General features: G+C 38.7%; 1 protein-coding gene across 5 annotated transcripts; it reads left to right on the top strand.

The window, feature by feature from the left end:
* The first annotated feature begins 126 nt into the window (after nucleotides 1-126).
* LOC128025670 (roquin-1-like) lies at nucleotides 127-27,882 on the top strand. 5 transcript variants are annotated; one of them, XM_052612189.1, is made up of 19 exons: nucleotides 127-311; nucleotides 1,908-2,360; nucleotides 6,534-6,654; nucleotides 7,730-7,969; nucleotides 8,063-8,238; nucleotides 8,458-8,658; nucleotides 8,772-8,904; nucleotides 12,953-13,184; nucleotides 13,278-13,505; nucleotides 13,716-13,864; nucleotides 14,325-14,752; nucleotides 16,837-16,998; nucleotides 17,097-17,243; nucleotides 17,345-17,564; nucleotides 19,667-19,757; nucleotides 19,941-20,031; nucleotides 22,752-22,886; nucleotides 22,997-23,091; nucleotides 24,100-27,882. In XM_052612189.1, exons 2-19 carry the CDS (start codon nucleotides 2,130-2,132, stop codon nucleotides 24,260-24,262), a joined length of 3,243 nt encoding a protein of 1,080 aa, XP_052468149.1. In that variant the 5' UTR covers nucleotides 127-311; nucleotides 1,908-2,129; the 3' UTR covers nucleotides 24,263-27,882. The 5 variants fall into 5 exon arrangements, with proteins under 5 accessions (XP_052468149.1, XP_052468144.1, XP_052468135.1 ...); XM_052612184.1 differs by having other exon boundaries at nucleotides 13,665-13,864; nucleotides 16,840-16,998; nucleotides 19,670-19,757; XM_052612175.1 differs by having other exon boundaries at nucleotides 13,665-13,864; nucleotides 19,670-19,757.

Genomic DNA, 27,882 nt, shown 5'->3' with positions numbered 1-27,882 from the left:
CCCGCTCCACCCCCCTCAATGCGAGACATGAGCATATCATAATTTTATGTCTTTGTATGTCAAAAATTTGGCTTTACGTCATGATTTACCAAACGTTTTCCTTTCCATTTCTGCATCTCCATGAGCACGGATGTAACGCTCCTGCACCGGAGGAGGCGCACGGTTCTCATACCGCTTCTTCTCTAGCTCGAGCGTCGCCGCTGCTGGTTGAACTCCCGAACTACTTCGGCAACCCGTTATAACGGTCGACATGGCGACCGAGGAAATAATCATGCATTTTCTTAAGAAGAGATGAAGATAGCCGAGACACAGTAAGAATGCGTGTATGAGTGTACATTTGTTATTGTGCGCGTGTGGCTTGCAGAATAGCGCGTTTTTGCGTGCATTATCTGTTCGTTTCTGGGTGTGGACTGCACACTGCTGCTAACGGCTAATCTAGCCGCCCGGCTAGCTTTGTGTAGCTTTGGCTTCTGCTATTTTTCGCGTCAACAGTCAGGTTTCGGGTCTAATTGGTGGGTAGTTCGTGCCATGTGCAGTTTTGTGGTGTTGTCTTTGTCAGTAATTTGGATTTCAGCCGTGTAATTCGATTGAAATAAATAGCAATTGGGTAAATTAGCCAGTGTAGTTTATCAGCTGAGGTAACGTTAGCTGAACTGAAAGCTGTGTTTACACGGGCCTTCGCGTAAACAGCTATTTACAGTAATCTACGTGATTCTGGATTTGCATCTAATTTTCCCACATGTCATGTTTCCGCTACATTGGTTTGACAGTGATAACAATCGAGTGTTACGGTCCAATTCAGATGTCGCCGTTAACCTAATCGCGGGATCCCGCAAGATTGCTATTTCGCCCTATATACTGTGCATTGCGTTCATTAAATGTCACATATTAGAAAATGTGCAACATTGACTGTTTAACTTATTGTCTTCACTTACAATCATTATAAGAAATATAGAATGTATGTTTGCAATAAGCGTATTCAGTCTAGATGGAGACAGGAGCCAGTGAGCATTGTGTTAGCTCGATAGCTAAAGGAGATGGACTGCGGAGAACAAGAGTGTAAATCTTTACCAGTTTGGATTATTTTCGTCGGGTAAATGGTGTTAATTTTAACATGTTGCTATCAAACATGTACATATGAGGTTATGCAATGCTTATACATTCAGAATGGCTTGAACTATATGAAGTTGAGTTTATTGACAGACGAGTAAGCCGTGGGGAACGACACATTAGCCAGTTTACCTTAGGCAAAACACCACAGAGTACCTAGAGTAAAGATTAACTAATAAATACCACCATATTTTTCCACCACAGACAGATTTTTTATTTTACAGGCTATCCCAAGTGTTCAAATATGCTAATTAGTTATTATTTAATTAAATATATACTAATTGTTATATATTACCATTGGATAAATCATAGTTCAAAATTATTGTTTCCTTTTGTTTACATATTTTGAAGAAAGGATTTTGAATAATTGTATCACTCTATAAATCAAAAAATACTGTCAAAAGCCAGAAAAACAAAACAAAAAATAGTTTTTATAGCCCTTAATCTCCAAAAAGTTTTGCCTGTAGTGTTTTTCCTTGCTGATCAGCTCAGCTTAACTTGATGCTTTTCAGAAATTGAGTAATGCCCCTGCCTCAGTGGGGTTTAAACCATTTATTCTTATAATAAATGTTTCAACTGTACTGTTTTTGTTAGTTTTTTGTTTGTTTGTTTGTTTGTTTGGGTAGCAACAGCTACCAGACGTGCTTGATCTACGCCAGCTGGCTCATGTATTTTACTGTGCAATTGTGTTAATAATGTGCATCATGTGAACCCACCACCAAAGATAGGCTAGATAGTTAGTTTCCTAATTTGCATATTTGTCAGATTAATCCTCAACTGCATCTCTTTTGTTCCAGGTTTCAGGTTTCACACCATGTGATGATCAACCGGGACGTGTGAACTTAAATAAGAACTCCTGTGTTCAGAAGATGTTTTGATTCCAGTGGAATCTATCTTTCTTTTTATTTCATCTATTATTCCCTTTTTGTTAAATGACCCACCCTATCACACATACACCTGCACGCACACCCAAGAGAAACCCCCCTACCCTTGTTTACATGTAGAACAACCTTGCTACGATGCCTGTACAAGCTCCACAATGGACAGAGTTTTTACTGTGCCCCATATGCACCCAGACGTTCGAGGAAACGGTGCGTCGGCCCATCAGTTTGGGTTGTGGCCACACCGTTTGCAAGATGTGCCTCAACAAGCTACACCGCAAAGCTTGTCCCTTTGACCAGACGGCCATCAACACTGACATCGAGCAGCTGCCTGTCAACTCTGCCCTGCTACAGCTGGTTGGGGGTCAGGTGAGGAGCAGACTAGCATTTTGAGCAGACTTTCCGTCATTTTGAACAAGCTTACACACAATAAGCTTGAACATTACACATCGTATTTTGTAGCAGAAAACCTTTAACAATGCATGCAAAAAAACAAAAGTAGGCTACAGATTAAAAGCAACAAAAAAAAAAAGTGAACAAAGAAAAAACGTAAAGCAGCCTGCAGCAATTAGGCTATTGTAGAACGTAGCCTACACTTAACTGTGATACTTTTAAACTGTCAGCAAATCTTTTTTGCTTTTCTTTCTTTCTATTGTTTTACATGTTCTTGTTAAGAAATACGGGCATGTAAACATGATTGGGGGAAAGTCGGCTCCTTAGTCTGTTAACAATAAGGCCTGCCGCGGAGAAAACGCGCTCTGACGGCACAGACGTTGTCGGGACTCACAATAACGGTGTGCTAAAAGACTAAACGTTTTCCACCCGTTTTTAGTCCCCTTATTCATTAATTAATTATTTTTGCTTGCATACATCTTCAGATATGCTGTGGAGAATCACAGAAAGTGATCAATTTAGGTTTTATTGAGAACTTTTTTTATTTTTTTGCGAAATTCGAATATAATTTTTTATTTATCTAATAATTAGAGCAGAACGAATATTCGAATGTTCGACTATCTGTGCACACCCCTAGCTATTACATTTTACATTTTATTTTAATCCGGCGGCCTATTATAATTCTGCTATCAAACTGCCCAGCTTTTTCACTTAAGCATCGCATTTCATACATGCTGATGCGCACACACACACACACACTGCGTGCGCAAAATAAGGATTAGAGTCTGTAGCTGGTGAATGAGTCTCCGTCCACAAACAGATGTACATCGTCCACAAATACAAGGTATTTCATTGCACTTTAACAAGTATAATCCGAAAGGCATATATCCGTGCAATATTTTAAATGAGCCCTCACTAATGCCGCGTTTCCACCGAAATTACCCGGAACATTTGTACCAGGAACTTTTTTTCCCAGGAACTTTTTTCCCCCCAGACCTGTTGCTTTCTGTGTTTCCACCGCGGTGTAAAGTACCGGGTAGATTAGGCAAATAGACTGGTGACGTAGGTCTGCGCGCGTTTCTCAATACAAAGTACCGCTGATTAAAAAAAAAAAAAAGTACGCTGATTTTGGACGTGCATCCTCGGTAGTTGGTTCAGACTTTGTGCATTCCTCTGGGGAGTGTGATGTCCGCGACGACGCAAGTCCGGTAAATCTATAAACAGCAGCGTACTTGATAACTTCAGTCTGCTCGTCCTGGCTACTGCAATTTTCCTTACTGTATATTTACAATAAAACGAAATATGATATCAAATACCACTGCCTCCTTTCGTTTTCATTTAAGCATAATAACAACTGCAGAAATGTACTTAGTTCAGGGAAATGTGTATACAGCCATTACAATGAAACGAAATATTATATAAATTTGCCTTTTTTATTTTCATTTTAACATATAGATAAATTGAATACAGACCAAAGAAAACCTGTTAGATTTACCCCGCAGCTGAATTATATGTTATGTTTAACCACTAAAGACACATCAGAGCCAGCGGCACATATCAGAAGGTCTATCCCAGGAGAGGCTGCTCTCTGCGGATACATGAGGACTGAGCTCCCGCTGATTGAGTGGAGCTCACCGTCGCAGAAATCGACGAAACACATTTTTAAATAGGCGCTGTCTTTATAAATAAACCACAGATTTGAGTTTTAAACAACTACATTCTCGCCTGAAATACTTTTAAAATTACATTTTATGACACAATAACAGTAATATTTGAAAATGATCCAAATAAATGGTGTTTGAACTCAACCAATGCTGCGTGAACTCAGATCGCTTTGGCTACAGCAATTTCCCCTCAGTATATTTACAATAACACAAAATAGGATATAAAATACCACTGCCTCCTTTCATTTTCATTTAAACATAATAACAGCTGCAGAAATGTACTTAGTTCAGGGAAATGTGTATGCAGCCATTACAATGAAACGAAATATTATATAAATTCGCCTTTTTTATTTCCATTTTAACATATAGATAAATTGAATACAGACCAAAGAAAACCTGTTAGATTTACCCCGCAGCTGAATTATATTTTATGTTTAACCACTGAAGAGACATCAGAGCCAGCGGCACATATCAGAAGGTCTATCCCAGGAGAGGCTGCTCTCGGCGGATACATGAGGACTGAGCTCCCGCTGATCGAGTGGAGCTCACCGTCTACGAGATCGGCGAAACACATTTTTAAATAGGCGCTGTCTTTATAAATAAACAACAGATTTGAGTTTTAAACAACTACATTCTCGCCTGAAATACTTTTAAAATTACATTTCATGACACAATAACAGTAATATTTTGAAAATGTTGATCCGAATAAATGGTGGTTGAACTCAACCAATGCTGCGTAAACTCAACCAATCAGCATGTTTAGCGCCAAAGTCCCGCCCCCGAAAGTTCCGGAACTTTAAAAAAGTACCACCTCGCCAGCAGGGACTTTCTGGGGGGCATTTTTTTACCCGGAACTTTTATTTAGTTCCTGGTTCCTGCGGTGGAAACACACCAAGTACCGGACCAAGTCCCTAGTTCCTGGGTAAAGTTCCTGCGGTGGAAACGCGGCTTAACTGAGTTTAATGCCAAAGTTATGTTAGAATGCATCTCATTCTGGTTTCTGTGGCAGTGTGTTGGGCTCGTCATGAGGCGCGTGGTCCCGAGCGCTGTTTGACTGATGCATCAGTTCATTGAACTTTATTCTAAATATATGAACTTACCTGTTTTGAATACTTTATATTTAATGTGTTCGTTTATGTCCAATATTAGTGTTAAAGTGAAGGACTTTAAATGAAAGCTACTATTGCTTTTCACCGTTGACTGATATTGCAGAACATTTAATCTGATAACTTCTGTGCGCAGATGCGACAAATTTGTCACAGGATGCGTGATATGACAGTTGCATCTGACTATATATGAACTAGCTGTTTTAGATACAGTATTTTTATATTTAAAGTTAGTTTATCAGTATGTTTGAACATATATTTTGTCTGTTCTTATCAGTTTAATATCTGATACATCCCCCATCCGCTGGCTACATAATTAAATGGATTTTTGGATCACTCTTGGAACAAACCCACTTTTACAAAATTCCTCCTGCAAAATTAATTCCTTGCAAAAAAACCAAAACTTTATGTCGTTGGATTTATCAAAGAATCCAAAATCGCAAACACATCCAAATGTTCGCAGGACCAGATAAACTATGAATATAGTACGGAAAATACGGTAGTCCTTCCACACTACTTCATCTCCTTATCTGATATATAGCATGCAGAATGCTAGCTCTAAAGACCATTGCCAAAATAACATTGGGTGGTTTTTTGCCTGTACAGTGTCCATTGTGTAAAGCACATCTGTGGATTTTCACTTAAAGTATTATTTGTGCAAAGTGCTATAAAATGTAAACAATATCATCCGTGAACAAAGAACATAATATGAATAACTCCAAATATCGTTCAAGTTTTAGCCATACTTAGCCAGATTTGATTTGATTTCTCAAAAAAGGTTGTATATACTTGGTCTGGATTTGTTGTGTTGGATTTGCTGGGAAAAACAAGCAGTCCTCTCTCTAGTCTTTGGTGTCTTCATATTTTTCCCGATATTCCAAAGCAACTGACAAATATTTGAAAGCGCGATCTTCCACTCAATTGAGACATTTATGTTTAATGTTGCTTTGCCATGAAAAATTGCCTGAAAAAAAGAAGAGTGAGATGTGAGCGACTGTTTGGGAAGAGAAACGGGTGATTCCATGTCTACCGTAGTGTGATTTCCCATTTGTGTGAAGTCCGGTGACTAAATCGAAAGACAGAATACAAAGATGACATGGCTTAATCCAAATGTATGGGCTTGTGTACCCTTCAGTCAGCACAAATCCAAATGTTTCTATATTCGCGATATCAAGTTGCTAAACTGTTATTTATTTTGTGAACAAAGCTTTGTACTTAACTTGTGAGCAACCGCTATAACTATTTATTTATTTCATACCATCACGAGTGGTATCCTGCCACTGTGATGGTGCGGTTGTTGCACTCACCAGCACAGCCCTAAGCATAACCACAGTTTTCAGATCACTGTGTGCTTCATTTAAGATATCTTTTTCTCTCAGGTGCCCAAACAGCAAACTGTGGTGTTCATTACGTGTCCAGAGGACACCAAGCATTATGATGAGGCACGACAGTGTGTTGAGGAGCTGGCCCTCTACCTCAAACCCCTCAGCAGTGCACGAGGTAACTGACATGTCTGTATTTAATTCAACAAAACAAAATAAATTTTAACAAACAAAACCGGAGAGGGGAATCGACAGACACATCAATGATTTTACATTTTAAAAGATTTTTTTTTTTTTTTTATGGTCATTCCTTTATATAATCTAAAATTAAATTGGATGTCTTAAACCAAATGTAAATAAACCACAGTGAGGTCTATATAACTTTTTTTTTTTTTGATCTCAACTGGCATGTTATCAGAGATATAGTATTTTTTTCTCTGTCTAGATTATAAATGCCTGCTTACAGAGTGTTTATCACGCACTTATTTAAGTCTGTCTTATTTAACTCTTTACCTATTGTTTCTCAATGGCAAGCTTAAACGGCATATCAATCATGTAATGCAACTTATTTGTGCATTATTGGCTGATATGTTAAATAAAGCATATCAGTTATAACAAATCAAGTTACTTTAACTGTGTAAACGCCGTGTTGACTCGTTTCTCTTTAAGATGCAATGCCGTAATGCCATTATGTCAGTCTTGCGTGCAATTCTCAAAGTGCCCACAAGATATCGTAAATCCTATATTACAAAATCGATATCCGATAATGGAACAATACTTGTATATCGGAAAAAACTGGTAAACTGATTATCCGTTAATCACTACATAGTTCTGATGTAATGAAAGTTTGTGACAGAATTTTTCTTCCATATTGTGATGCACATCTAAGTGACACAGGTTATCCAAAATGGAGAGAAAAAAAAAGGTAGGGATGTGATTTTGTTCTATCCTTCGGTGAATAGGAAGAAAGTGGCGGCGTTTCAGTGGACTAAATGATTGAAGAAATACAACATGTCACCAGAGAGAAGTCTGTGATTCCACTAGAAGATTGGGTCATGCCAATTAAAAAAATAATAAAATGGGCTCACAATCTTTTTTTATATATATTTATTTTAATTACCTGCTTTGATTTAATTGTTCACTGTAATTTTAAATAGATACATTAAAAAATAGGGTGAATTTTCTTCTCATGCCAACTTTAAGCCAGTATGATGGGTATGTGCAAGTGATTGCATATTTTTGGCTTTATCTAGGAGTGGGGTTGAGTAATGCTGCTCAGAGCATGCTGAGCCGCCCCATGCAGAGGAAGCTGGTGACTCTGGTGCACTGTCAGCTGGTGGAAGAGGAAGGACGGGTCAGGGCAATGCGGGCGGCCCGTTCTCTGGGTGAAAGAACTGTTACTGAGCTCATTCTGCAACACCAAAACCCCCAGCAGCTCTCTTCCAACCTATGGGCTGCGGTCAGAGCCAGAGGCTGCCAGTTCCTGGGGCCTGGTAAGATAACACTTAGCCTGTTCACACCAACGTGAAAGATCATCGTCTTGCGGAAGTTCTAGTGTCTTATATGTTGGCTTTTTTAATCTACAGCCATGCAGGAGGAGGCACTAAAGCTGGTGCTGTTGGCTTTGGAAGACGGATCCGCTCTTTCCAGGAAGGTTCTGGTCCTCTTTGTGGTCCAGAGACTGGAACCAAGATTTCCTCAGGCCTCCAAAACCAGTATTGGACATGTAGTTCAGCTCCTCTATCGTGCCTCCTGCTTTAAGGTAGGTACCCTTTATTGTGCACTTGATCTCATCTGAGCTTTTCACAAGCATCTTACGAGAGTTTTTTTAATAATAAATGTTTTCTAATTCATATTCAGATCTGTTGGGATTAATTCTTTTAATGTGCAAATTAACTTTTTCATCACCTCAACCGCTTATTCGCAATAACATTATCAGCTGTAGCTCTGAGGTTTGAGTTGAATCTCTTTTCTGTTGTAGGTGACTAAGCGAGATGAGGATTCATCGCTAATGCAGTTGAAAGAGGAATTCCGCACGTATGAGGCACTTCGGCGGGAACACGACTCTCAGATTGTTCAAATCGCAATGGAGGGAGGGCTCCGCATTGCGCCCGATCAGTGGTCTTCTCTGCTGTATGGAGACCAGTCTCATAAGTCTCACATGCAGTCCATCATTGACAAGGTAAAACTGGCATCTGTTTGCGCAGCAGGAGAATTTCATGCACTCTTTCAAATGGCATAAATGGTATTGTGTCTCAGAATAATGGATAAATGGAATACTATTTGTCTTTTTAGCTGCAGACCCCAGCATCGTTTGCTCAGAGTGTGCAGGAGCTGACCATCGCACTGCAGAGGACGGGTGACCCTGCCAATCTCAACCGGCTGAGACCTCACCTCGAGTTACTGGCTAACATCGACCCCAGTCCAGGTTTGCTAAGACAGACAAACCTAAGATGATGACTGAACATATGAGAAACCGAATTAAAGTTTAGTGATATGACGGAATATTTAATGACAGTAAAAACATTTGTGACAATGCTGACAAAATGACTTGTAATGCACACAGGCTAATTACGAGCTACAGGCAAAACAAGTGAAAAATGACAGCGTTAAATCTTGATATACACATATACAGAGAATTACAGTATTAGTCTTGGCAAATATTCATGTAAACAAACGGTTCTTAAGTGAACTTTTGGTTCAAATCAACTGATGTGCAACGTTATATTAGATCTATATTTTTACACTAGTGCTCTTGATTGTACTGCTTTATTTGCAATGAATACACTGAAGACTATGCAGTGAATTTTACATTTGATTATTTGTTTTTCTTACTTGAATAATTCTGTTTAGATGTAAAATATTGTAAAATGAATTGTTTATAGAGTCATTACCTTCTGAATCGTAATCAAATTCTGAGGCTAGTGAAGGTTCACACCTGTAGTCGCAATAACGAGTGTCGATGATTGGTTAAAACACCCCGTGTGGTGAATTGAGGCATCTTGGAGGGGAAAAAATAGTTGTACATATTTTTCCATAGATTCGTGTGTGCCGAATTTGGTGGTATTCCCAGAGATTTTATGGTATGGTGACTAGGACTGGGTGATATGTGCACTAAATGCTAAAATGAACTAAATTGCTGTTGTGTGAATTTTTTTGTTTTAACAGTTTTTATAATCTAGACAGAGAGAGTGTATATGTCTTTGTCTATATTATGAAAACTGTAAAAAAATAAATATATAGTACAGACCAAAAGTTTGGACACACCTTCTCATTCAAAGAGTTTTCTTTGTTTTCATGACTATGAAAATTGTAGAGTCACACTGAAGGCATCAAGGGCTATTTGACCAAGAAGGAGAGTGATGGGGTGCTGCGCCAGATGACCTGGCCTCCACAGTCACCGGACCTGAACCCAATCGAGATGGTTTAGGGGTGAGCTGGACCGCAGACAGAAGACAAAAGGGCCAAAAAGTGCTAAGCATCTCTCGGGGAACTCCTTCAAGACTGTTGGAAGACCATTTCAGGTGACTACCTCTTGAAGCACATAAAGAGAATGCCAAGAGTGTGCAAAGCAGTAATCAAAGCTAAAGGTGGCTACTTTGAAGAACCTAGAATATGACATATTTTCAGTTGTTTCACCCTCTTTTGTTATGTATATAATTCCATATATAATTCCACATGTGTTAATTCATAGTTTTGATGCCTTCAGTGTGAATCTACAATTTTCATATTCATGAAAATAAAGAAAACTCTTTGAATGAGAAGGTGTCCAAACTTTTGGTCTATACTATATAGGGGTGCTCCGATCACGATCGGCCGATCGTTAATGCGCATCTCGTCAGTAAAGCCGGTTCTCTAATCAGCCGTTAATTCCATCAGGTGCGTGATTTCACATAGAGCAGCTGTTACTACACAGAGCCGTTGTTAACTGAGAAGATGCGCCAAAAAACGCATAAAATTAAGTGGATTTGCGCATCTTCTCTATTAACATCTATTCTCTATTTTACCTCAGTAGAATTTAGTAAAACAGCTTTTTTTGAAACATTTTGTTTTTAAGCCCATAAATATTTTTAATAATTTATTCAAATTTATATTGTAATGTACTCCTATTAATATATGTTAAAAAATCATCTTAACATTGATGGTAGGTTGTCATTGCACAAATTAAGGCACTCTCTACTTTTTACAAATAAAATAAAAAGAAGAGTTCTAAACTAATGCACTGTCTTCTGTATCTTACGCACACATGCACTCAGTCACTCACACAGATCACGCTTTGTGTGCAATAAGATATTCAGGAACAAACTTTTTAGCACTGCCCCCGCATATTTTTATAAACCATAAATAGAGCTACTTTATCTTTCTCAACAAGGAGCTGGTAACATCATTGTTTGAAAGCCACAGCTTCACTCTTAATAAAGAAATGCAACAAAACTGAGCTCCTTCACGTGCACAGCCTCTTTCTTTCTCTCTCTATCTCTCATGTAAATAAACACTTGATGAAATGTTCTGAGAATAGACACTAAACTGCAAGCTAACAGGTGTTTTCAGAAAGCAAGCGTGTTTATATTGGAAAGAGAGCGCGTACACAGGGTTGCCAGGTTGACAAAGATAAGTAACACACTAAACAGAAATTTCCGTATTGCGCATTGTTTAAGGGATAACATCTCTTTATATAAGGCAACCCAGATTTTTTACCTTTGCCGTCATATTAAACCTTGTTTTTGCCTATATATTAAGCTCTATTCATTTAGAAACTTTGCACTTTTCTACTATATTTTAAACTGTGTTCTTGTATTCAATTTAAGCAATGTCCACTGCTGCGCACATGCAGCTGTATTGATATTAGTATTTAGAGGTATGCGTGGGACTGTTTTTTAAGTCCCGCTCCCACCACCTGTTCCCTATATATATATATTGCTTCCAACACAGAAGGGGAGAATATGTTGCAGAGAAAAAATAAATAAATAATGTACAAAAATGGAAGCCTTTTTGTTATATTTGTTCGTATTGTCAAAATACGTAGTATTTTGCTGTCAACACAGTTGAACGTCCTTCAAGGACAGTGCATCTACACTTTGCCGTTCTTTTTGAGGGCCGTATATTTACCACCGGTACATTCTGCCCTGAGGACCATTATGCACATGCTGTGCACACAGACCCCTCAAATACAATGCATGACGCAGAAAAAACTTGTCCATGTGTGCATAACGGTCCTGAGTGCAGGCTGTAACCTGTGGTCGATAAGATTAAGATTAAGTAAAGCGAATATATGCTGTTCTGAAAGGACGTCAGGATTGTGATATTGACTGACCGACCACTCCCATTCAAATTACACCATAGTTACCGACCGCTACCATGTTTTAGTCGGAAATTTAAACCCGCGGCGCAAAATATGTGGTCGGTTCCCGCGGGAATGCAGACCTCTATTTGTATTGTCAAATCTCTGTGACAATACATCATCGTGTTGATATTTTGAACACAGCACTATATATATATATATATATATATATATATATATATATATATATATAGTGCTGTGTTCAAAATATCAACACGATGATGTATATATATATATATATATATATAATGAAATACCTATGTGCTACAGCAAATAGCTCCCCATTATTTATTTGTATTATTTAAATGCAAACATTTTGAAATATATATCGAATAACGTAAAAAAATTACAATATCGAGATGCATATATTTTTTTCATATATCAGCCATCCCTAATTGTGACTCATTTTGCCAGCACGGGTCACAATTTATGTTTAAATAAAAAAAAAATTTAATTCATTAATTTCATGATTTCTACATAATAATTTGGAGAAATTGCTGTTGAAAATTCAGCTTTGCAATCAGAGGATTAAATGACATTTATTGAAAAGTAAAAAGTGAGTGCCGTGATGAACAAGTAAGGTAACCCATACTCCGAATTTGTTCTCTGTATTTTACCCATCCAAGTGAGAGGTGAACACACCCATCGTGAACACTTACCCAGTCGTTAGCAGTGGGCAGCCATTCGCTGTGGTACCCGGGGAGCAATTGGGGGTTCTGGTGCCTTTCTCAAGGGCACCTCAGCCATGGGTATTGAACATGGACAGTTCCCACCTACAGTTCCTGCCAGCACTGAGACTCGAACCCGTGACCTTTGGGTTACAAGTCTGACTCTAACCATTAGGCCACTACTGCCCCTATTTTACAGTAAAATTGTCAAAACATTTTACAGAAGGCGGCAGTGTTTTATGGCAATATAACACAATATTAGTGTTTTTACTGTATATAGAATTATATCGAATTCAGCTTTGGTGAGCATGAGACATCTTTCGCTACACTAATATGAAAATGTAGGATATATCTGTGACGTTTTTAGGGTGTCTGATATATACTGTGAAAATAAATACTAGAGTGTACTATAAATACCCTAGAGTGTATTAGTAACATCTGTACCTGTTCGGTACATCTTTATTCAGATGCTCCTCCTCCTACCTGGGAGCAGCTGGAGAATGGGCTTGTGGCGGTAAAGACGGTGGTGCATGGACTAGTGGACTTCATCCAGAACCACAGCAAAAAGGGTGCCGACACACAGCAAACTCCACAGCACAGCAAATACAAGACATACATGTGCAGGGACATGAAACAGAAAGGAGGCTGTCCCAGAGGAGCTAGCTGCACCTTCGCCCATTCTCAGGAGGAGCTGGAAAAGTGAGTGCCCTTGGAACATCTTGCATATCTTGTTAGTGTTAAACCAAAAACTTGCTTACTATTCAGAATCTCATTTCCTGTTTGCTTCTGCAGGTACCGTAAAATGAACAAACGCCTTGCTGCACGATTGCCCTGCACCCCTGGCCTGCTGCCTGAGGAGGTGGTCCCGCTCGAGCCTGGGCGAAAGGCCTCTACACTTACCAACGGGGCCCCTCTTTCCCAGCTCATCTCCAGAGGCACAGACCCCTCCACATATGACCTCTTACTCAAGCCCAAGATGGATGCCACTAGCCTGAGTGCTCCTGGGTCACCACCCGACACGTAAGCCTTTGTTTCTCAGTTTGACTTCTAGTTCCCTGCTTTTCTGTTACAACTACAGTATCTGATTTGGTTTGACTGCTAGAGGAACAGCAAGAGTGATGAGTGCTTAAAAGGTTTGGCTTTAACAGACTCATTTCTGCCTCTTGTCTCTCTCTTAAGTTTGGATAAATCTAGCTTGGCCCTGACTCCCCACCTTGTGCCTCACCCCAGGGCGGAGCACTTACCCATGTCAAAGCAGGTGCCAATCATGACCAGAGGTGCGCCACAGATGTATTCACAACAGCAGCCAGAGCTTTTCTATCCAGAGCCCGGCAGACCTCCTCCCTCAGGATCTCAGTATGATGCTCAGTACCCAACAGGTGATCGGATTTGCTCATATGGATGGTTTCTGGTTATGAAAGTCTTCTGCTCTCAGAGCTCTTTAATGCCATCTAATACTGTGTCCTAACTGGGAGTAAAAGATGAATGCTGGGTATTGCCCACCAACCAATTAAAATGAGCTAGTCTTATTTGTAAACTTGAAGATATAAGTGTGTATACTAAATAATTAACTTCAATATATCAGTTGATGTTTGTCTTAGCTTGGTGTTACTGAATAGCTGTAGATTTTTGTTGAGGGAATTTGTTCTATTTGATTTGTTTTCAGTTTAATTGCAGATTTATTATTTGTATAACAGATAAAACAATAAAATGCTAAAAACTGAAAAGTGAATTCAGGCATCACAGCGTTAAAATGTACATAATGAATAATGGATATTCATTTAGAGATTTGCTTAATTAGTTTTATTGTCATAATGCTCATAATCTTTGTTCTTATAGGCAACCCCTACCCATACCAACCTCCACAGTATGTCCCTCCTCGCTATATCCGTAATCCGCCTCCCCCCGGCGAGTCTGCAGTGCAACCTTACCCAGAGCCCTACCAAGGTTACGTCCCAGATCGCCAATATCCAAGCCACCACTCTGGTCCCCCTTTCTCAGCCCACACATATGCACCAGCATCCCATTATAGTCGCAGACATGGACACTATCCCGTACCCCCACCTCAGTTTGCCCCACCCAGAGACGACTTGGTCAGGATGAGCCCGGTTCCTCTGGATGTTCCACCGGCCGCTATGCCTCCACCTCCAGCAGGGGCAGCAGGTTCTCTGTACCACCACCAGGAAGCGTCATCCAGAGACCGATACCCACCGGAGGGGTACTATGCTCCTGGACCGCACCCCAGCCATATGAGGTCCCACATAGGAGTGAGTTCTGTCCTTCTTGAGGTTTTTGCATGCTACACAGTAGTTCCCCTTGCTTGATATGCATGCCTATATTTAATGTTTTTGTTTTATTTAATGAATATGATTTTAATATTATTCTTGTTTCTTAATAGCTTTTATTTTAGCTTCAAAGAAAACAATATAGTAACATATTATCATTATTATATGATGTATGGATGTGTTTGAGCGCTCAGGTGCTTTGAATAATGTTTGCAGATTTACATTTTAATTCTAGTGATGGATTAGTGAATGCTGACATTAACATCTAATGAAATTACTAGGATTGATAAATGCTTTAAAATCAGGCTGCAACAACAATAATAAAAATAAGACAACGAATGTCATAATCGATTAGTCACGCCTACCCAATGTGCATGAAAAACTTCCACCACTCACGCCAATGACAGCAGTGAATAACGCATTTCTATGGACGAATGCATCTTAAAATAGTGGATGAATCCGAATGAGCTACTGCGGGAAAGATGAATGATCCAAGCTGCTGGAAACACGAGACCTGCTTTATTTTAAACTTCAAGTTAATGCATTGTTGTAATGTTTAACACTGCTTGTCCTGTCAGAAGCTTTGACAGATGCATGTGCTGTTTAATGTTTGAGATATGTTACCTCAGTACATAAACTGCATTTTATGGTAAACTCCTCTTCTTTAAATGTTAAATATTCAGGTGAATGTTTCTATTTTGCATGAAAGCTCCTCCTGACCGTCTGCCTTAAACTTCAGACTTCACTGAACGAGCGCCGATGCGTGCACAGACAGAACACAGTAAAGATAGAGAACATAAATATTCAGCGCAATAATGTACATTTTGCTTATATTTGTTATTGGACGTAAAATTTAGTAAAAAATAAATAGATGTTTCCTACATTTACCGAATAAAGAAATGACGGTAACCGGTAGGGATGCACGATAAATGCTGTGCAAAATGTGTAGTAAATGGTGCTCCTAGTGAAATCACACACATGTTGAGATTTACCGCTGATTACAAATCCGTCATTACTGACAAAATGCACATTAAATATCGGGTGATATTTATTGAGCATACCTAGTAACAGGATACTGTGTTCAGAGGTACTGTGTGTGTATGTGTGTGTTCCAGCAGAACATTTCTCTTATGTTAACACTGAATTTGTGTTTTTCTTTACTATCTTCATTATTATTTCCATTTTTAATATAGGGAATTAGACTGTATATTTACACACAATGTATAGCATATAGCTAAATAGAAGTAACTTACATAGCATTCAGTTACTTCGGTTACTTTTATTTGAAGGACAGCATTGGGCAGGATGTGGAATAGTGTGTTTTGTAAATAAAAAAAAGAGGCTTTTTATACGATTAATCAAGAAAAAATGTAATTATCGAAATCTATACAGCAGCCCTACTTTAGAATTATTTTCCATTGTTAGTTAATTTTAACTAATGTTAACAAATGGAAACATGCTGTAAATTTAGACCATTTTAGGGGCTGTTCACATATCTTGTCTTTTGCGCACTCAAGTTTGTTATTTCCAATGTATGTATGTGCGCTCACAATGGAAGCAACACGCACGCGGTGCGACGCGCACGTTTTTTCCAGGCGCGTCTGCACCGCATCGAGTTACAAACATCTCAACTTTTCAGAATGCCCCAAGCGCACCGCGGGTCATGTGACAAGAAATAACCAATCAGCTTCATCCTTTCCCATAACAACGTTGAAAGCTCAGCTAAGATGAAGGAACAGCTGATCATAGCTGTAAATGGATTGCCATTTTGAAATAAATTTAGTAGCAGAGCTACTGCAAGCGATTTTTAGTGCTGCAAATCCATTTATCATTTGCTGAAATTTCCACGACTTCATGGAGAGAGTGGGTCATGGTTGCTTAGTAACGGCATACACCTCAGGAGCGCTACTGCCCGAGCGCTTTGGAAAGGAGGAGAAAGCTGCGCGTCTAGCGTTTTTGCGTTTTTAGGCGCGATATGTGAACGGCCCCTTATTTTTGCACTTCAACCAGTTCAAGTCAGTTAATCAGTGTAAATCTCCCAATCTGATTAATATGTTCTCCCCCAGCAGGACCCGTACAGCCGCTCTCAGCCCAGTCTGGATGACTTGCATCGCAGGCGCAAAGAGCTGCTTGTCCAGCTAGAGGAGAGAAAAGTGATCTCTCCTCCCCCCTTCGCTGCATCTCCGACTCTCCCCACACACCCGTTCCCCAACGACTACCCTCGGGAGGTGAGTCCTGAACAACATCCTGCTGTCCTTCATGGATCATGAATATAGTGCTTAACATTGCTCTTTTCCATTTTTGAATTCTGAATGACTGCATGCAGTATTTGGAGGATGGCTCTAAACCCTTTGGAAGTCGAGAGCCGGACTACACTGGGCAGTATTCCCCCTGGTCATGTGACACCATAGGATCATACATTGGCTCCAAGGATGCTAAACCAAAAGATGTCAGTAGTGCTGTGGAGATGATGGCAAGTGATCTACCTCATGCTTTGTGTTTCCATTCATCAAATAAGACTATCAATAATAGGGGTTTTATTTGTTGTTTCCTTCCTTTACTGTCCTACAACAGAATGCAGAGGGGAAAGTTCTCCGTGAACCACCACTGGACACCCAGCGGCGCTCTACAGAAGCCAAAGACGACGATCCCATCATTCCCTTTGGTCCTCTGCCCACAGTGTCTCCTTTTGGGGCCATTTCACGTACCTCTAAAACGGGTTACCAGACCACTGGGCCTGTACAGGCCATAGCATCCTCACAGGCCTCGGGCTCCAAACACATGACCACGACAGGTGACTGGACATCTTTATAATACCTAATACTTAGTCGTACATAGGGATAGGAGCTTGCCTGAAAGGGTCCATTAACAATTCTTAGTACCTTTAGTACTTTTGTGATTTGTTTTAAGTGATTCATTTAACAATCTCCTCACAATTTGTTGATGAAATTCTATTTGAGTATAGCCTGACTCGGTAAAAGCATAGACAATAAAAGAAATGGACACAGCGACCCAATTGGATTCAACGGAGACAAGTGAAGTCAATTAGAAGCACACACTTCCTGGGGGTCGAGCGTACTGCGCAGATTCAAAATGATTTTGATGACGTAGATGTCTCGTGAGCAACCTGTCTGACAACTGTAAGTCTTCTTATAGCTGTGCCAAGAGAAATCTGAATCGCCCACCAAACCTTGCAGGCGTTGTTGAATATTTTTGTCCATTAGCTTTTATGTACTCTCTATGGGCTTTTCCCTTGACTTCATGCCTCCACGTCCCCCCGATAGCCTCATAGACAGTAAAAGATTGCCTGCGAGCTTCTCCTGTCCAAACGGTAATTTCTCTACTGTGCGACAGAGAGTCGCAGGTTATGATGCAATCGTTAGGCTATTTTTACAAAAACTGCTTCTACACGGCCACAACGTAAGATACAAGGTAATGGGGCCTTTTATACATTTTCGTGTTTCTTTAGAAATAATGAATGGACAAATGGAATCTTTAAACGCCTCAGATGTAGAGTTATTTGCTGTCAAAGTGACGCCAAAATGAATGGGAGTCAATGGAATGCTAACAGCAGGTGGGGGTCCACTAGCCAATGGCGGCGCCCAGGGGTGCTTCAATAAAATATGAAACCCTGCCCCCCTGGGTAAAAGTGCAAAAGCCAAACCAGGGATATTATCCTTAACCAAAAACCATAAATAAAACTACAACCATATTTTATCTGCCAAAGGCAATGGTTCTCATAAGTTGAAGTAAACTAAATGAAGTCAAACTAATAAACAAAAACTCATGAATACTGGAATGACTGAAATTAATAAATAAAAAAATATGAATATTTAATAAACATCTTAAAACTAATTCTAAAACTTTAGCTTTTTAATTGGACATTCAAATAAAATCTAATTCAAAACATTAACAATAAGTATAATAGTATACTATAATGCTAACATAACGCTTGTTCAAGCACTGTCAACAGAAAAAGAGCACAATATATTTAAACAAAGATAAAAATAAAAGGTAATTTGTGTGATAATGACCCAAGCAGTCACAAGGAGAATAAATGGCAAAGTTGGGGTCCAAAGGGCTGTTTATTTTGAGCAGGTATGCAAAATGTGCAAATAAATAGGTATAAGAGCTTAAAACAAAGATTGTAATAAAACAGCCTAAAACTAGAACTGCAATTACTAAGAACAGTACCAACTCCCCTCTACAACATCTAGGCTGGAGTTTCACATGCTACACAGTACTACAATATTGTCCAAGCTCTTTATCCGTCCACCCCCAACTTCTAGTGGCGGTCATCTTAAATCTCTTCTATTCCCACTCTCCCCTAATTAAAAAAATAAATAAAAATACTATTGCCTTTTATACTCTTATTATATGCATCATTTAGAAACAATAGTTTAAATAAATACAATTAATAAAATGAAAAAGAGAGAAAAAAAAAAAAACTTTGCACCACCATCAACAGGGAAAACCATGATGGTAGACAATTTCAAGGTCTCTCCATAACACACATTTTTATACAAAAAATACTTATCATTTCCCAACCCTATCTGTAAAGCAGGAGTGTTCTGCCAGTCTTCAAGAATGATCAGTAGACATCATGATTTAATTCAGGTTCACTTAAAGAGTTTTTGAAGATTTAATTAAATTGTGCGCTATTGGTTTAAGGTGCAGTCATATTTACATGTGTTCTGCAAATGTCATGGGCAAAATCTAGTTACTTCAGAAGAAATCCATTTGTTTAGGCCAAAAGCCAAAGATTGTCACACGTAGAATCTGAAATGGTAAAAATCAAAATTTTGCCCACAGAATTTTGCAGATATTTCACTACTATAACCGTACTTGTAGACTTTCATTGTTCAAAAGTTATGGAAACATAATTTTCTCCTCCAGCAGACTATCCATATGGAAACCACAGTGGATGGGGAGGAGCGTCGTACCCTCAGCACCAGAGCATCAACTCTCAGGGACACTTCAGCGAGCGGTACTGAACTTTGCCTTTTCCACATGTGCAGAGGAGAACAAGAAAAGATGCATCATGGCAATACTAGATATTTTCAATAATAATATAATTTAATTAAAATACCCCATAATAGTTTATTTTATTTATTTTATCGTTTAATGTTTGAGAAAACAAAACTTTTTGTTGTTTCTGTGTTTCTGCCAGTCTGCCAGTGTCTGCCCATGAACGCGAGCAGCTAAAGATTGAGCTCCAGCAAGTCAACCAGCAGATCAGTCAGCAGACCCGCAGCATGGAGGTGTGTATGAAATCTCCATCCAAATTCATGACTCGCAACGTACAGCCTTATATTCATTAAGGGTTTAACGATTCATTCGTTTTCTCGATGCATCGATTACAAACCCTGTCGATTCATATGCATCGTTCTTGAAACATGATTTTTGAATCGTGAATCGCCGATCTTGGACAATAATCGATTCGAAATGCTAAGAATCTAATGAATCACGATTTCTATAGCGATTCAATACTTTCAAAATGTATAAACATTAAATTACTACACGCACAAATTAATGGAGACCTTGAAGAGTGTTCATGAATCGTGCCTCTTATCTGTCCTTATCGCCCTCCACTGTTTACCGACTGTCAGATTGCGCTCGCGCTCCGTTTGTCTCTGACGCAGCTGACGTGTGATCTATAGGACTCGTGGCCAGTAATGCTAACGTGAAGCAGTTTTACTTTTCTGTCAATGGCTCTCTGCATCTTACCGACGGAGTTACCGGAGCTGTCAACAGCTGTATTTATTGCATGGAAGGAGCAGAAATGTAAGTGTCTAAATCATACGCACAGATCCATTGAATGAAAAAAGTTTTTAAACAATACGGATGAACCGAATATACGAAGGAAACTTTTAAAATGAACCACAGCATTAACAACGACTTTGAAATAAGAGCGCGAGATTTATCTGATAATCAGATGCATGAAAGTAGCGCTTGTTTCATTAGCAAACAGACATCTGGCGCGTTTTCTCTCAGAATCATTCGCCTACGTTTTCACACTGAAAGAGAAGCGATCTCGCTCTCATAGACGTGCCAGACTATATCTGCAGCTAAACTGAATAAAAGCAGAATGAACTGATGAAACTAAAAAAAAACCCACAAACAATTTATGAATGATGCAGTGCTAATTGACATTTATCACAGTACAGAAACTATAAAGTATATTTTCTACCTTATTCTGTGCAGAAAATTTAAATAATTGCTAAGTAAATGTAGCCTAGTATATAAAACAATCATAAAATTGCCATTAGGAAAAAAATATCGATTACAAATGATTGATTATTGTCCAGCAGTGTATTTGATTCATTACAGCTAATTAAAAGTAATTAAAAAAGAAGATAATTCCTTGTAAAAACAAAAATAATAATAATAATAATAATTATTATTATTATTATATAGCAGCGCTTCTCAAAGTCCGGACTCCGGTCCGGATCCGGACCTGGAGAGAATTCAATCCGGACCCGCCTCCATTTCATATTTCGACAGCAAGTAATTGTGTGTAAGGGATTAAAAGTCTGGATTTCCTACTTTAGTAAACGCATGTCAAAATCATTTGTTTAGTGTTTAATGTCTTTTTGGAGATGTTCCGCAATTAAAGCGAAGGCGATATATTGAAAGTTTTCCTCCGTGATTCAGTTGCCATGACATCCAGTGAGTGTACGTAATACGTACGGAACGTTTGACGTAATTGGGCGCGAGTCGCGCGACGCGACACTTCACCTCAGTAATATAAGCGTTTGAATGTTCGTGGAGGATGTCATTGTCCAGGAAAAGAAAAGTTGACCAAGAAAATAGAGTTTTCAAAGATGATTGGACAGAGAGGTATGCGTTCATTTTGCCCCAATCCAGCACGAAGCCATTCTGTTTGATTTGTAACGAGACAGTTGGAGTTGTGAGTGGAAACGTCAAACGGCATTATGAAACAAAACAGAGCTGTGACACAGCAAGACAGAGCTATTTGGACTAAAATGGTCACAGCTGAAAATTTCCCCAATCTACAGAAAGTAGCCATCTGTGCTCTAACCATGTTTGGGTCAACCTATTGGTGTGAGTCTGCATTCTCAGCAATGAATACTGTAAAGAACTCACACCGCAGCAGCTTGACTAATGAACATTTAGGCCAGTGTCTCCAGTCTAGAAACCACACCTTTTGTGCCACGGCAGCTGATGGGAGACCGACAGTGCCATTTCTCACATTAAACTGCTCTGTATTTTGCACCATGTTACTCTTGTGGTGTTTTTTTAAGAAAAATCTAGACCCTTAAATTAATTGTTTTGCCACGTTTGCACGTTATTCATGTATTTTGAATGCAGCCACCTTATTTTTTCATAAAACGAATGTTAATTTGTAATACATGTTGATTAAAAACAAGTTTTATAATGACCAATAGTTCCGGACCTTTCTCATTGTTGAAAATTCAGATTTGGACCTTTGAATGTAGACTTTGAGAACCCCTGTTATATAGGCTACATACATAAAATGATTGTATTTGACATTTCTTTCACTTCTGAAATTATGGCTACGCCCCTGGTGTGACAAAATGTTAGCTTATACATAATACTCTTTAAGCTCTTAACCCTAACTTGGCTTACATACATTTTTACATATGCCTTGTCGCATCATTAAACTAGCATTTAACAATGGACACAAGTTTTTTTTTTTTTTTTTACCTATGGTACTCTAACCATAAATGCTACTGTAATTTGCCCCCTGACTATGCACTTAAAGATTGCAGAATCGAATCGTTATAATCGAATCGAATCGAATTTAATTGTGAATTGAATTGAATTGAATTGTTCTAAATTTGCAAAAATCGTTCTTGAATCGAATCGAAAACCTATGAATCGTAATCGAATCGAATCGCTGCCTTGCCAAAGATTCACAGCCCTAATATTCATGTATTCTTATTCATATAGTCTTATACTATAGTAGTATTAACAAACCTCTCGCGTGCACACATAGGTGTGTGCGCTGGCATCTCAGCCTGTGGCTGGAGTGAAGTGGTCTTCAGGTGATGCTGTGTCTAGTGAGCAGCTCAGCCTGGAGCTTGATCACGTAGAGCTGGAGATCAAAAAGAGAACCCGTGAAATCGCCATGGTGAGTCAAACTGTCACCAATAGCCATTTATTTTCTGTGTGAGGATATTTTTCTGTACAAGTGTTCACACATTCTCATATGACTAATTGAACATGTTCCTATGGTTGAAGGAGAACCAGGTGGCCCATGAATACAAGCTGAAGGCCGCTGAGAATGGGCAGAGTGACCATAAAGCCCAGCTGGAAGAACTTTCTCTAGCATTGGGGTAAGTGGGGAAAGTGCACAACACGGATTTGCATTTTATTAAGCTACTTTTCCATAGTTTTTCTCTATAAACATGCACTAGTCCAGGGGTGTCCAAACCTGCTCCTGGAGGGCCACTGTTCTGTTGACTTTAGTTCCAACCCTGGTTAAACACACCTGAACCAGCCTTCCTAGGCCTTCAGACTGACTAGAAACAGAGAGTGCATTGATCAGGGAGTCGGCCAATTTAAGGGCTCTCATTCATGAAATCCTTCCAGTTGACTGGAATGTATACTCCATGAAAAATCCTACAATGCACTGCAAAAACTATGGCGCAGAAATACTTAACTATGCTCCCTTACCAGAAATGACATCACAGGAAACACAAAACACACACGCCAACTCAAATATAATGAGATAGAAGGTTCGAAAAGACAGAAAAAAAATGCCAGTTAAATTATTTATTTTATTATTTCACTCCCCTCTCACATTTTTATAAGCAAAAGTTCTACAGGTCTACATAAACGCAGAGTCTGAAAGTAAAATAAACTTAAGGACATTCATGTAAACTTAAATGTCAATTGAATTCTTAAGAGCTGTTGATTAATTCACTTTTAGTTAGCTAAATTATCTGAATAAAAACTAAATAAAAAAATAGTTCAATTTAGTTTCACTGAACTGAAGCCTGATTTTAATTAAATTTATCTCCCAAATAGTCTTTCTAATAATGGTTAATATTCGTTATTAGTCTGTATACTTAAAATAACATTTACATTTTAAAATTAATTACAAGTAAACTTATAATGTAGTAATTATGTAAACCTAAAATGTTTCTCAAAATTTTGAACATTTGATGAAGTAATCAAAATGCAGCCCTAGATTGAGCCTAGATCTCTGTTCTACATCTGTTCACTATTACACTGTGACTACCATCAGCAAAGACCTAAAACAGTTTTCATGGTGCTCTGTTTGAATAATGTTTCCACCAAATACACTCCTGTCTCTGAATGTTCTCGTTTCTCTCCATCAGTGAGGTGTCTAATGGATCCAGTGGCATGAAGCCAGCCAGTAGCATGGGTGGATCTATGCTCTCGCTCACCAATAAGACATCTTCTCTCACCCTCTGCTCCGCTGACCAAGTATCGAGTAGCCCAGACCTTCAGAAGAATGGTGTTGTTCACTCTTGCTCTTAAGAGTACACACACACACACACACACACACCCACACAGAGAGACAACCTCTCCAGAGGTCAATATTCCTTCTCAGAGGGCTTTGAAATTAATCTCTTGACTAATTCAAACCAGTTTCAAGAGACACAAGATGTGTTTTTAATATTCAGACTGATCTGATATGAGGAACACACACACACACACAGACCTGCATGCTGCTACATGTATGCACCGACACAAACTTCTGTTTTATTTAGAAAAATGAGCAGTATCTGCCGTGATATAAATTTTCTTTCTTTTTGTTCTGTGAATGAGCTTTTTGTTTTAATGACTTCTCATCGCCTGGAAACCAGGGCATCTGAATAATGCTTACTTTGTTGTTTTCCCTCTATATCAAGAAAGAACAGTCAACCCAAAGCTAGCATAGACAAGATATCGCAAACCGGTGGAATCAAAACGAGAATCGAACGCATTATTTCTAGCATCGGGGCTAGTTGCTAATTGAAATATTCAACTCCCTGGATCTCTGCGGCCTTGAATATGATCTGACTCACCAGGTATAAAGTAGCATGGAGAACCTTTTATGAATCCATTTTTATGGACTGTTAACACAGGTCTCCCCACATGACACACGATGGTGGCAGTGTATCGCTGTGAAGCATTTCGATTGGGCTCTGGATGACACAAGGGGAAGTTCTATATATATAATCAGTCAAGTTTTGTTTAATTTCTGGTTTGGCTCTATAACTGTTAAGGAATTTGTAAATGTGTGGTGACACGTGTCTAAAGCATTCTGTTTTATAGAATGCAAACGATGTCTTGAAAAATGAGCACTTTTTTCCATGTTTTCCATGAGTGTGTGTTTTTAGTAGAAGAGGTGCAACACTTCTTCCCCTTGTGTTCTTCAGAGCTCTGTGGTCGGGATGAGTTTTGTTTCTCCCAGCGCCACAGTCATTTCGTAAGATTACAGCCTATTAGGAAATAATTTCATCAGTTTTCCCTAACTTCTGTGAAGTTGCATATTTGTCTCTCCTGGTCGAGTTTGCATATTCGAGTCTCGCCACTAAACCGCTGCGTAGAAGTACACCAGGCAAGTAGTTTGGACAACGCCAGGCCGCAGAGCGCTAAAAGAACACATTACAGATTTGACTGGGAAAAAAAAAAAAATCCAGACAGATGTTCATTATAGATGAGCTATTTAATGTCTTGGGTGTCTTCTTTATAAACTCGAAATTAGTTTGGAACCAATTCTTCAGAGATGATTATGAATTTCTGCAGAAACGCGACTCACGAATCAAGGCCTGTTGAGTTTATCCTCCATCAGCCTACTATGACTTAAGTGTTTTTACACAACATACTCGATGCCCCGTAAATGAAGAGAACAAGATTATTTGAAGTCTGAAGTCTTCCTATAGTGATGACATTCTTCACGTGTGACATTTTGTTCTAGTCTCTTGAGACCAACTATGATATACAGCTCCAATTTTGGGTGCAACCTCAGTCTTAACGTGTAATCTTTTGTGGTTTTTGTGTTATAGCCGTGGTGAAATAGTTGATTTCTCTTATTACAATGACTTGTAGTCACGGTCATTATCTGATGTTCTTGCTTGTCAAAGAGCGAACGCAGCCTTTTCGAGATGTCGCTGAGATTGAAAACAAGCTGTGCCGACACGCAGAGATGACGTCAACCTTACTATCATGATGTCCATCACACTCCTCCTCCTCCACATGGAAATTGAATTCTCGTAGTGTTTTTATTTCATGCTGTTGATGAAGATCTGGTGAAGGAGTTAAGGCTTTGCCTAATATGTGATGTGCTGCGTAGCTCATGATTTTGCTGAGCTTCTTGCTTTCCTTCTGGTGAATCTGGCCTCTTCCTGGATTCAGAGCTTCTCATATTCTCACGTTGTTTAAGACTGCTTTGTAGCCCAAGAATTAAAGTGAAATTCATAAAATCATGTCCAGGTCAGCAAGGAATATAAAGGAAAAAAATCTATAGCACCAAAATCTTTCTGCCCCAAATGTTCATGAATGCCTATCTCATTATCATAACTTCAATATATTATATTGTATGCTTTACACAAAAAAGTGACACATTTTTAGTTAAATCTGTGTAAATAATATATACCAACTGCTAGACTTTTTTTGTATTCATTTACACTGACAAAAAAGGAACATTTTTCAAGAAAACTCAATGCAATTTAAATACTACTATGACATTTTTATGGAAATTCCATTATTTCCTCCCATAATAATTATATGACCTGGGCATGATGTTTCTAGATATTTCTCAGTTCTATGCCACCTCACCCATCCAATTAGCAATTATGCTCAATGATCAAGTATCAAAATTAGTTCAACATATTTCATAATTGAGGAGCGTCACACCAGGAGGCTATAATGTGCTCAGTGAATTCCCTTTTATATTCAAACGGGAAAAGAAAACGATTGCAGACTGGTTTAAATTGAGCAGGATATATTTAAATCCAGCGGCTTATCTTGACGTCTCATCGATCGAGGCACGTGAACGTGGCTAAGCATAAGGCTTTTTATATGATTTCTGTTGGGAGTCTGAAAAAGATTTATTGTGAGTTAACATACTCCCGCCACCATCGCTAACATCAGATTTTTTTGGCTCTTGTTAGGCGCAAGGGCTAGCATGACGAGCGTTCTGTTTTGCAATGCTAATCGGTGCTTGAACAGGCAAACGTTTAGCCAGCGCTCGGTGTGCTGAGGTTTTTTTTGTTTGGCTTTCACACAGTGCTCAAAGCTGTACTAATGTAAGCATTCTTAAGGGATGCTGCTTTTATTTGAATCTTTGGGTTGTATGGGAATGTGCTATCTTGTATTTAATATTTGGCATTTGCTTGGGTGCAGTAGAACTTTTTTTTTTTCTGTAATGATCAGTGATCTCACTGAGCTAATTACTTCTGCGTGGATATTTTTCGTTTGTTTTACAAATTAGTGTCAGCCATCCACACATAGCGACTTATGGGAAACAACTCAGTAAGGCTCATTTACAGTTTTGTGCACGAGGTTATTTTTCCTCAAGTGAGAAATTGCAGAATAATGTGATTTTCTCTGTTTCTAATGGATGATATTCATAGCTCTGAATGGATTGTGTCTGTTTTGAGCAGACCTGTTGAATTCATTTAAATGAAATGCAAATTAACTCATTTTGAACGTCATTAACTCTTTTTTTTTGTTTTATTCCTAACTTTTTGGGAAATGTAATAGCTTTTTTATGATTACTTCCAAGTTGTCTTGTAAAATCTCTTAAATTAAGGTACAGGCTCAATTTCAACAAGGAAAGGTTTTATATCTAAATATATATTATACTCCATTAAGGAATGTTTAGAACCATCTTACTCCAATGTGGATGTAGCCATTATTACGCCATTTTATGACTTTGTAAAAGAATTCACTGTGTGAAAATTGGTTTGCATTTTTGTATAATACAATCTGCTTTTTTTGTTTGTTTAAAATGAGAGAGGAAGGTGAAACTGAATGTTAGAGGGCAAGATTAATAAAAAAATTCTAATTTAACAGGAACCTGTGATATTGAAAAGAAAATGTAACTTGTGTACAACAATGATTCGAAATGAGACGGATGGAATAAACAATATTGGTAACACTGCTTTAAA

The sequence above is a fragment of the Carassius gibelio genome, chromosome A2, assembly GCF_023724105.1.
Source record: "Carassius gibelio isolate Cgi1373 ecotype wild population from Czech Republic chromosome A2, carGib1.2-hapl.c, whole genome shotgun sequence".
Classification (NCBI taxonomy): domain Eukaryota; kingdom Metazoa; phylum Chordata; class Actinopteri; order Cypriniformes; family Cyprinidae; genus Carassius; species Carassius gibelio.
Note: the sequence above shows the minus strand (reverse complement) of the source record. Positions and strands in the feature narration are given on the sequence as shown.

Bases quoted from the DNA above. Each gene is read 5' to 3' on its own strand.
- LOC128025670 (XM_052612158.1), top strand. From the start codon at position 2,130: ATGCCTGTACAAGCTCCACAATGGACAGAGTTTTTACTGTGCCCCATA. The intron at 13,185-13,277 runs GTGAGTGCCCTT...TTGCTTCTGCAG, and splicing joins TCTCAGGAGGAGCTGGAAAA to GTACCGTAAAATGAACAAAC. The intron at 20,032-22,751 runs GTGTGTATGAAA...GTGCACACATAG, and splicing joins AGCAGACCCGCAGCATGGAG to GTGTGTGCGCTGGCATCTCA.